Raw genomic sequence first — 11,870 nt, 5'->3', positions numbered from 1 at the left:
AAAACTCGAAAAAATCACAGAAAATAATGAATTACGCTAAAGTAGAAAAGAATATAAGAATAAAACATCATATTATTTGTTTGAGTAAAGAGATTCGTCTTCTGACAGTCCAGTTGTCGAGATAACATCTCTTATTGAAGGGGGGAAAATGCATGATTCCAGAATCAAAGCCTTCAGCGTGTTCGCATCACACCTACAAAATCGCACTATTCTAATTAAAAGAAAATAAATATATATTAGAATAATATAAACTAAAAGCTTACCTATTAAGCAGTCCCATTGTAAGTTGTAACAATGGTATATAATTGTTTGGAATTCAAATATTAATCTATGTTCCATAATAAATAAAAATAAGAAAATACTAAAAAAAGAAATTTCATAAACTCAATGCATTAGGTCATCCCAAATGGAGAAATTCTTTGAGATTAATATATGTATCGTTTTAATACAAGTGTGGCTTGGCTTAGGTCTTGAAAAAATAAAATCATATATCACTGTTGATATGTACCTTAATAGATGCTAACCTTTACTAATTATTAGTTTCTAAAAATATTATTACTGCAGTAAAGATGAACCCAATATAAAATCCTAACATGACTCAGTATTCTGTAGTAAGGCTTATTGAATAATATAGACACTAATGTTGAATAATATTGCAAACATATATACTCCGAATTAATTAGGCTAACGAACTATATTCAAATATTGTAAACTGTTATTCTTATTCTTTTAAGTAAGTTTATTTGTTAATCACAATTTAATGACCTACGATGTTGGGCTTCCTTATTTAATATGCTTTTAATTTCGAGAAAATTTAGCCTAACTATTTAATTAATATGTTTGACTTCACCTATGTTTGATGTGAGTAAGGGGAAAGCCTCTTAATTAAAAAAATATTATTAATTGTACAAACAATTCCAAAATAAACGATAAGAGAACGGCAAGAAAAAGTAAATAAAAGGATACGAGTGAATTAGAGAAAGGAAACATTTCCCATGACATGGTGTAGAATTATATTTATTAAATTTGAGTATTTTCATACATATGATTTTTTAATACCACTAATTAGTAATAAGATATTTAGAATTTTTTGGTTACACAATATAGAATAACCAGGCTAGAACATTACATAGTGCCCTAATTTCATACAAGTATAAAGTTTTCTTCCCCTTTCTCCGAATGGTTTAATTAACTACTGCAGCTTACTCGTCGAGTTTCTGTTCATCAGCTTCTGCTAGAATAGTTCAATAAGGATATGTAGTTGGAGAGTTAATACAAATAAGGTCCTTGTATAAAATAATGAAACCTTTTATGTTAATTTTATATATAATTATTACTTTGGGCTTATAATAGACTGATACGAAGCCAAACTGAATGAAAAGGACCGAACGGTTATGTGTAAAAAAGCATTTCATAATCCCTCCATCTTGACAAGAATTAAGGAGAGTTAAAGCAGAATTTATGTAACAACAGTTACTGAGTAATTAAGGTTTTTATTAATAATCATTAAAAGATAAATTAATTGATCAGATCCTTACAAACTTTATCGATGGAGTTTTAATTTCGAAATAAACTCACTTTATTCATAATTGAATTACAGAGAAAGATTTTGACTTAAGCGTCACAGTGTATATGGAGAGGCGCATTACAGCACTTGTATGCTTTTAGCCGGAATATTATTAAAAATGGGAGCATATGGGTTGGTTCGAATTAATATGGAATTATTATCTCGCGCTCATTCTATATTTTGTCCATGGTTAATACTATTAGGTTCCATTCAAATAATCTATGCAGCTTCAACATCTCTTGGTCAACGNAATATAAAAAAAAGAATAGCTTATTCCTCGGTATCTCATATGGGTTTCTTAATTTTAGGAATTGGTTCTATAAGCGAGACAGGGCTGAATGGGGTCACCCTTATCCAATCCGTTATACAAAACGAGGAGTGGAGTGAATGTTTGGCAGACAAAAAAACTTCACACATGTGTCATTCTCGTCCCATTTCATCAGAAACAATAATAAATATAAAAAATAAAATATCATAAAAAATTAAAAAATTTATGGATGTATGCAGTTAGCAAACATTACTGTTTTGAACACGCTTTGGATGTTTCAAATATGGTGTCTGAAATGAAACTGTATAAACAAGACCTGACGAAGGTGGTGGTGGAAATGCAGTGTACGTACAGAGAGCAAGTTATTTGAGTGAAAAGAAAAGTAGAGAAAATGCAAAAACACTAGTTGATGTTGAAAATTAGAAATGAGCGAAAACCTGAAGAATTAAGTGAGGAAAAATGAAAATCCCACGTGTAAGAGGCTCACAGGAAAAAACATGAATATGTACAGTAAAATGTCTATTCACTTTGCAAAATAGTACAGCGCAAAAATGGAGAAAAGCCAATTTACAATCCTTGCTATTTCCACGGTCCTTCGACGTCATTATTATTGTTACTAAGCTTTGTTGACTTACTGTGTAATTAACAGAGAATTATGTGATTTAGACTTGAAACCCGTCGAGGGTCAGAAATCAGAATAGACATAATAAAAAAAAAAAGTGGTAAGAAAACAAGCATTTGTCAGACAATCTATGTATGTAACTAACTAACTATCTTATCTATCTTTCAGATGCATAGATTTGAATGACAAATATTCTAAACATGTCTCTGATCCCTGTAAGCTTTCTCTTACTTACATGAGTAGTAATAAGTAACTAGCATTGTGTTGTAATAAGAGAGAGAGAGAGAGAGAGGAGATAATGTTATGTCTCATAATATGATATATATATATATAGATATATCATCTCGTGTTAAAGAAAGATTGGAAGCATTAATATCTCGCCCCCCTCGTCCGCTACAGAAAGGCAGAGAGGTTAGAGAGAATGGGTCACTCCCACCCACTCATTTTCTCAATCATAACACATCCACCCCCACACACCTTCTTTCCCCCACTCTCTGCTTCTCTGTCTTTCACAAACGCGCACATAAAAACATACACCAAATATTTTTCACACTTCCCATAATCCATCTTTTCTTCATTATTCTAAACTGTCACTAATCCCACTCCACTTCACTGGTTTTTCCCGACCAGAATAGTCCCATCTTAACCATTCACATTTTTTTGTACACTTTCTCTCTCTCTCTTTCTCTTTCTCTATCTATCTATCTATCCGCATTAAAAAAACAATAATAACAAAGTTTCTTTTCTTTATTTAACCTTTATGATTCTCTGTCTTATATTCTTCTGGGTCTTCTGTAAATCCTTGATCTAGCTTGTTCGCTTTGTTTCAGTCAAGGAATTCTCCTCTTTGATCTGCCTATAAATCTACTAAGCAAACACCAAGGACAGTCATCACAAGTTTTTTTTTTTAAAAAAATGTCAATGGACATGATGGCAACCGAACGTGTTTGTTATGTTCACTGCAACTTCTGCAACACCACTCTAGCGGTACAGTTCTGAATTCTCTCTTCTCTCTCTCTCTATATCTCTCTATCTTTCTATCTCTTGTTCTCTTTTTTCCCTGAATTCTTTTAAGCTTGTTTGTTCTTATTATACCATGTGTGTTTCACCAGCTAATAATTTGTCAATACGAGTTCTGTTTATCTCTTGAATCGAGATCAAAAAACAAAAGAATTCAAGAACGGTCACTTCCCCAAGGAGTTGAAATCCATCCTTGAAGTGAATTTCTCTACTGGAATGTACTTTAGATCAACAATTAATTGTCTCTCGTCTTATATTTTATGGGAAACCGTGACTGGGTTTTTCTTTATAACATCTATTTATGCTAAAAAGTTCGGCTGTGGTCTTAATTTTGTTAGAGGTCAGCACTCTCATGAGTAATGGCAGAAGACAATTATTAAGCTCGAAAGCTAGAAACTTTCAATAATTGTATGCAAGCATACTGATTTTGAAAGGTAAAAGACGATTCCTGAGCCTGAGTGAGATGTTTTACAAACAAAACGCATACACCCATAAGAAATTTGAGGGCTGTGAAAAGGTAGGGCTAGTCCCAGGTATTAGGGTTCTTGTAATATACGGAGCCCTTTCCCCTCTTTTTGTTCGTTTCATTTAATTTTTCATGAGGATATATATATATAGCATCGTATGATCTCACATGCTATATATGTTATGTTGTGTAAAAAGTCAACCGTTTTCTTAATTTATCAGTTCTTTTCATTTCTTGTTTTCTCCGTGAAGTACTGATAAACAGCTCATAAAATGAAATCTATACAAATCTGTTTGGTGATTTGTCTTTCCTCAGTCTACTTGGATTGATTCCTTTTCACTGAGGAGTGATGAGGTTGAAGGTGGTGTATTCTGTTCATCATGATTTGCCAGTGAAGCGTCATTTTTTGATGATCAAGGTTTTTTCACAATTTCAGACTTGTTGCTACCTTTTAAGTACTGAGACAGTGTCCTCTCTTTCTTTCTACAAGAACTTGTGGCGATTATGACGTCCAGACAAATCCATTTACGCACCAGAAAATGCCATGCTCTCTCTCTCTCTCTCTCACACACACACACACACACTCTCTTTATTTTCCTTTACCTTTCTTTCCTTTCATCATAATATCTCTGTTGAGTTACTCCTTTTGAGAAAGCATTATCTTTCTTTCTTTCTCTCCTCCGATCTTGACACTGCACAAGGAGCAGTAAATTTAATCTGCTTCATGATGGTGATCACTTTTCTTTGGTCATATCTGTTTGGTAGCAGTAGTGGTTAACGGTGTTTGTGTTTTAATTTCATTTTCATGGTTTCCGTTCCAGTCATGTCATTTTCATCTTTCTCTTTCTCTTTCTCTCTTTCCTCCTCGATCACTATGAGCTACAATGTCTATCTTTTTTCATCTTACCTTGCAGTGTCAGCCAAAAAGTGAATGGAGACATTGTGAGAGTGCTAACTTTTAAATTTGCCATGTCAGTTCTTCAGCTTCCTGCTAACATGTAGTATTCAATATGCTAGCTGCGCTAATTTGCTCTCTCTCATAATGAAAGAGAAAGAAAACATTACTTCTCTCTCTTTCTCTCTCTCTCAACCTCACCAACCAATTTGTTTTCTTATTGCAATGCTGGTGCTTGGAACCACCTTTCCATTGAATGTGATAGCTTCAATTCTCATATATATATATATATATATATAAACACTTTAACATCGACAAGTGTGAAGCTCTGATATTAATTCGGTTATGCCGATGGTCCAAACAATTATGTACGAAATAATTTAAAACATTGAGAATTCCAATTCATCTGATTTACCCTTTTTCATTTCCCTTGTGTTTGTAAGAGAGACGCATTAAGATTACATATTCAGCTTACTTTAGTTTCTAGCGACTTCCCAGTGAAATTGAAACTGATGATATTTGTTTGTCTTTCAATCGACAGGTTAGTGTTCCATGCAGCAGTATGCTCACCATTGTTACGGTTAGATGTGGACACTGTGCCAATCTGCTATCAGTTAACATGGGAGCATCACTTCAACCTTTTCCTTCTCAAGAAACTCAGGTATATATTTCAAACCCTCCTGCATCTTTCATTATCATTTTGCACTCTTTTTAAATTCTGGACTTGATACTTTTTTTTTTTGTGTGTGTGTGTATGTGTTTCTCTTAGCATCTTTCTAGCGTTGCTAAGTTACAGAGACAGCACCTAAGTGTTCAAGAAGCATGCAGCAAGGAACTGGGATCATCTTCAAAATGCAAATCATTTGAGTCCGCAGAGCATGAGCAACCTAGGATTCCTCCAATTCGTCGTGAGTCACGCTCGTTAATTCTTGTTTAGTTTTTGGCATACATAACTAGAAGTTAATTTGAATGAAGAACACGGGTCCTATAGCCATAGGCCAGCCTGAACTTTTCCGTTATACTCTGAGAAGGTATGAGAACACAATGATTCAAACTACGTTATTCCACGACTGGCACATGTTAATTAATGAAACCAAGCAGAACAATATGTGCCATCATTGAGGCCACATTGTTAAACTCAGTTTTTTCATGAGAGTGGGCGTCCATCTTTCTGAGTATCAAGTTTTTTGTGGTACAAATATACCCAATTTGGCCTATATTTTCTTCATCTCTATTTAAGTGTCCCCAACCAGATGGTGACCTTTCGCAACAAATTGACCCATCCTTAATTGATTGCAATCATGTTGTGCCCTAGCTACATACTACACGTACCACTATGCAAATTCATTCTACATTTTACACTTAAATAATACTTCTTTCTACTCATCTTTATTATAATCACTTAATTAATCAACCATCTATATATGTAAACTGAGCCTTGGTAACAATTTTGACTTCGTACCTGATGATATAATTGGTATTGATAGTGGTACTTCAGTAAGAAACTTTTTGGAGAATTCAATTTGCCACTGCGCCAGTTTTTCCAACTATGGGGCCAGCTTGTTAAAAAGTTACCAGATTTTGGTTCTTAGAAGATCTCATTTAGTGTTAAACTAATATTTTTAATTGCTAATCTGTGGTTAATATGTACTTAATTACAGTCTATGCAATTTTTTTGAGTATGATAAACTAAATTAATTCATGATCAATACAGCTCCAGAGAAGAGACAGCGTGTTCCTTCTGCTTATAACCGGTTCATTAAGTAAGTGATCTATCAATTTACAATGAACTATTCCTTACATTTCACATCTTCTCTTGTATCTACACTTATATTTAGTATATAGAAATTGCTTAATGTTTAAAATTAAAAGAAAAACAGTTTAATGAGAATGACGATTCATGACTCAAATAACATTTGGACGAAATCACATAAATACATACATTTGTAAATAAATTGCATATAGTATTATGAAGAGTTATATACACATGTAAATTCTTATGACTACTAAAATTTTAGAGAATGTTTTTACATAAAATAAAAAAACTTGGGACCCTATTATAACCTGAACAACATGAATGATATAGCTGGTTTTAAAACACTGTCACTGTGCAATATCTGACATATATTTCTATCCTTTTCCTTTTCATTTATCTTTAAAGATACACTACAAATTAAAAAAAAAAAAGTGGTATATATTAAATTATTCTTTTAAACTTCTTAATATTCACTATTTTCTTTTTCCTTTATGATAAACATGTAAAACAAAGGTACGAAAATTTCTTAAAAATGGACAATAAAGAAACTGAAGGGAGAAACTTCATTTTAAAAAAAAATGTTATGGTTTAACAATCAGTGCATGCCATTGTTTCATAGCTCAAAAAAAATGAAAAAAAAAATACTATGCAGGTAGGGAAAGAGAAATTTAACAAGTTATACTTTTAAATTTGTTAAACTATCTTTTTTTCTGAAAAAAAAAGTTGAAATTGTATTAATACATCATATATCCTATTATTTTGTTAAAAAAATATTTTTATAGGAAATTATATCTTGAATTTGTTAAATTACTTAAAGTTATATATAATCAGCTATAACATTTTTTTTGTCAAAATATTTACAATCACATCATATAAGTGATGAACAACCACAATATTTGCATATGTGTGTGCATTAGATATGTACTAGTGATGGTTTTCACAACATTGTGGTTGTTCCCTTGAATACAAGTGCAATATATAAATGTATAGATATATAAATAACTGTTATTTCAGAGAGGAAATACAAAGAATCAAGGCCAGTAATCCAGATATCAGCCACAGAGAAGCTTTTAGCACGGCTGCAAAAAACGTGAGTTTAAGCTTTATCACTATTTTCCTTTTCCATTTTTGCATATGCATTCTGGTATATGAATGCACGCAAGTTTTGTTTCTGTTCTTTCCCTCTCACATGTGATGATTGCACAATAAAAAATGAGTTTGTCGTTTACGTTAACATGGTGAAGATTGAAACCCAATGTCCTCTCAATTATTGTAGAAACATTACCAATAAAGCCAATGCCTTCTTTCTCTTTGTGGCTATTGCTTTATATCAAAATTTGCTGTAGTAATGGCATATGATCATGTCCTTCCACTGCTTCATACACTGATAAATTCGAACATGCATGTAGAACTCAGAAAATAGTTTGTTGAGAAACACGAAATGACAAATAAAGAAACTGTTGCTACATAAATAAAGATGATAAATGAAACTCTATGGCTAGAATTATGCAGAATCTCCTGCACCAGTCGTCACCAGTCGTTTAATAACATAATTTTAGTGTAACTTGTCAGTGTGATTTCTGCATATAGTCAGAATAAACTAAATATTAATTCTTAGAGTTCACTAGTTAGTTGAAGTAAATGAGTTTAAGTTAATTTTGTTACTAGTTAAGTTCAACTTAAGGTATAGTTTTATTTATTGTGTTCATGACTTGATGTGTTATGTGATTATCTTGAATAAAGTCCCAGTTTAGTCTTTATAACAGTAAGATTTTAAAGCTTAGTTATTTTAAACTCGTATAATATGAAATATTTACCTTACTTTTTTTATTTAACAAAAAAAAAACAATTTTTAGTATTGTTTTCGTTTATTTAATTTACTATCGTTTTATTCCCAAAAAAAAAAAGACTAAAAAATGAAAAACGTAACATGAAAGTGAATCAAATGGTAGGAAAACTTTGATTATAAAGTGAGATTGAAATTAATAATATTAGTTCTAATTGATTAGATAAGTTTGACTATCATCACAGTTACTTATTTCTAACCTTATCTACAAAAAAATAAGTTGTGAATAACAGTGGAGATGTTAATACAATCTCTTTACATGATTTGTATGTATTCAGTTCACAAAACTTACTTATTTTAATATAAGTTCAGTGTTTTCAAGAAGGATAAAGATATTATTAGATAACACTTTTTTTTACAATATTTGAATATCATCCATGTGTCATTCTGTGATTGTTCTAAAATTATTCCAAAACAAATAATAATAATCATAAACACCATTATAGACCGATCACAAAATGACAGGTAGATGATATTCAAATGTTGTCAAAAAAATGTTATTTAAGTATCATTATCCTTTCCAGAATGAAGTGATAGATGAAAAAAATTGTTATCGAGAATAGCTGAAGCATAAGAACCAATGTACAATGATGTTTTTTTTTTTTTCTGTTCCTTTTTAAGACTCTCGATTCTTCACTCTCTCTGCCTTTTCCTCCTGTTTCACTGACATGTCTTGTATCCTGGACTTTCCTAATTCAAGTCTACAGTATAGATGTAGATATATAGTATATAACATAAAAAGATTGTCAAAAAACCCTTTATCCTTCTTAAACTGGTAGCGTTTTTTAATACCATTTGATAACTGAGAAATAGAATGGGGCAAGTGATCTGAGATGAGAGGTTGATATCTGTGAGAAGTTTTAGATGTTGAGAAAATATTGTTGCAGGAAAAATGCTGCAAAAAAAAAAATGTAATGTAGGACAAATACAGTATTTGGTTATGGAAAAATTATCTTTCCCAGAAAAAATATAAATAAAATGGCTTCGCCAAGTCTATCAGAAAGAAGCATATGATGATATATTATTTTATGCAGGTATCTTGAACTTGATTTTGTTGAAAGTTTTGATTTTCAATATGTGTAAAAACAAGTTTTACAAAGAAAAGGGCACAAGAATATGAATGTAAATATATATATATATATATATATATATCTTGAAGTTCTATTGTGGTGTCATTGGTTTTTAAACTTTCTTGACTAATTAGTAATATTACAGTCAATATAGTTCAGTTCAAACTTTAACTTTATAAAGGTTAAAGCTAAAATGACTAACATCCAACGATCTTTTTCTTATTGAAATATATACATTAATTGTGCAGCTTAGTTTTTCATTTTCATTTGGTCATATAAAACTTTTATATTTGCTTTATATTATCTAATTAATATATTTGTAAATAGAAAAACTCTTAACAAAGTGGTCCAGTTCAAACTCGTTATTTTTCATATTATTTTCTCTTATTCTATTTACGTATATTCTACCCTTCTATTTTTTTTTTTTCATATGATATATACAATCTACTATATTTTTTTTCATATTCTTCATTTTTTTTTGTCTCTTTTTCTGTTCCTCGTCTCACTCATTGCACATCTCATTACACAACAATGTAGAAGGTATCAATATTTTTAAAATTTATTGAAATGAATTTATAGAACTTTTTTTCCATTGTCATTATTCTATTATAATTTTTTCTTTATGAAAAGATTTATGATTTTTGTTGTTAATTATTATTCAGTTAGTTAAAGGTGCAAGAAAATTTTACACTCTCCCAAACAGTCAAACACTTATTTTCATTCTTCCACTTAATTTAGTATGTACAAAATTATGAATAGGGTGACATGAGAGAAAATAGTTGAGAAATAGAAAATTGAACGTGTTTAATAGAGGGAAAATGAGACAAGACAGAAATGAAAAATTATGAAATCCATATTATTTAAAAAAAAAACAAAGAAATTAATAGTGAACAAGAGATGCAATAAAAAAAATGAATTAATATTCCTAGTTTTTATAGGGATACCTTACAATGATGCACCCTCTAATTGACTTGTGGATAAATCATTATTTTGCAGTGTTTTTGTAGAGTATGCAAACATTCATACACTGTAATTGACTTCTTCTGGAGATAAAACCATCATTGTGTAGGGCACAAACACATAGAAAAACATACAATTTCTCTTTTACACCGATTAACTTAACTACTGTATGAGATCACGTTTGAATGTTTGATAGGTTAAACATATCAGAATTTATCAAACCATGTAATAAAAATCATCACCACAGGTTTGTTTTGTATGCATGTGTTCTTTCCTTTGTTCATGATGGTATTAGTCTAATTAACAATTCCAATATCTGATATGCATTAATCTGTAGACCACAAACATAAAGCCACATGAAAATGAGACTTGAATTGAACTTGCTGACAGATTAATAACATGTTTGAATGAATCAATGTGTGTGATTTGTAAAAGCTTAGGTTTATATTATATATGTGTGTACTCTTTGTAGGTCTTATTACATAGTATATATGTTTATATTGTTTTGTGATTCTGACTGTGTTGTCTTATATATGAATATGTATATGCAGTGGGCACATTTCCCTCACATTCACTTTGGGTTAAAGCTGGATGGCAATAAGCAAGCAAAGTTGGACCAGGGAGATGCTACTCAAAAGTCTAACGGATTTTACTGATTATATATAAATGGAAGTTTATGATTATGAGCTGTTTTATTCTGTGTTTGACCTAAATCAGTGAAAAAAGAGGTTGATGATATGATTGGTATTCTTGTGATTGCATTAATTACTGTGTTGAACTTAGGCACTTAAGAAAACAAAGATTGTAAGTTTAATTATCCTATAATAAGGCGTCGTTTTGTTTTGTAATAATTCTATATTATGTTTCTGTTTTGGGTGATTGCGTCTCTGCAACATTTTATTCTTTTGATGATAAGCGATGGAAGAGGACCACTGAACACTCTTTTATCCATCAGTTTTTCTCTTCTTTTTTAGAGTCTTCTTCATAGAATCTTGGAGTTTTGCGCGATTCTTTCTACCCTAAAAAAAATACATGCTTTTGTTCTTCTTCCTGGACCGTCTTGTTCACTTAATGCACTGCAGCCTTCTGAAAGGAACACCATACACTGCAGACTTCTGGGGTTGCATGCATGTCTTACTCTGCCACCTTCTCAGAATCTCTTTCTTTATTTATTTTTTTATTTATTTAATCTTTCTATGAAAAGGAACTATGCAGAAGACACTGATTAACGAAACCAAAACCCCAGTTTCCTCATTAAACCCTAAATTCATAGGAGACCCTCATTTCATCCAATAATAGAATCTTGTCCAAACTTCTTCGTAGAAATTTTAGGTTTATTTCATTTTTCCAGTTGTGTTTTCTGGGGCATGATTTTCATGATTCTTCTCCTTTGGTTATCA

General features: G+C 31.2%; 1 protein-coding gene across 1 annotated transcript; it reads left to right on the top strand.

Moving 5' to 3' along the window:
• The first annotated feature begins 3,170 nt into the window (after nucleotides 1-3,170).
• Nucleotides 3,171-11,321, top strand: LOC106753115 (putative axial regulator YABBY 2). Its single transcript, XM_014634908.2, has 6 exons — nucleotides 3,171-3,444; nucleotides 5,380-5,499; nucleotides 5,608-5,746; nucleotides 6,553-6,601; nucleotides 7,609-7,684; nucleotides 11,022-11,321. Exons 1-6 carry the CDS (start codon nucleotides 3,373-3,375, stop codon nucleotides 11,124-11,126), a joined length of 561 nt encoding a protein of 186 aa, XP_014490394.1. The 5' UTR covers nucleotides 3,171-3,372; the 3' UTR covers nucleotides 11,127-11,321.
• Nucleotides 11,322-11,870: the final 549 nt, after the last annotated feature.

This window comes from Vigna radiata, unplaced genomic scaffold (assembly GCF_000741045.1).
Source record: "Vigna radiata var. radiata cultivar VC1973A unplaced genomic scaffold, Vradiata_ver6 scaffold_234, whole genome shotgun sequence".
NCBI lineage: Eukaryota > Viridiplantae > Streptophyta > Magnoliopsida > Fabales > Fabaceae > Vigna > Vigna radiata.
Note: the sequence above shows the minus strand (reverse complement) of the source record. Positions and strands in the feature narration are given on the sequence as shown.

Coding starts and splice junctions, on each gene's coding strand:
- LOC106753115 (XM_014634908.2), top strand. CDS start 3,373: ATGTCAATGGACATGATGGCAACCGAACGTGTTTGTTATGTTCACTGC. Junction 5,747..6,552: donor TAGGATTCCTCCAATTCGTC/GTGAGTCACGCT, acceptor TGATCAATACAG/CTCCAGAGAAGAGACAGCGT. Junction 6,602..7,608: donor GCTTATAACCGGTTCATTAA/GTAAGTGATCTA, acceptor CTGTTATTTCAG/AGAGGAAATACAAAGAATCA.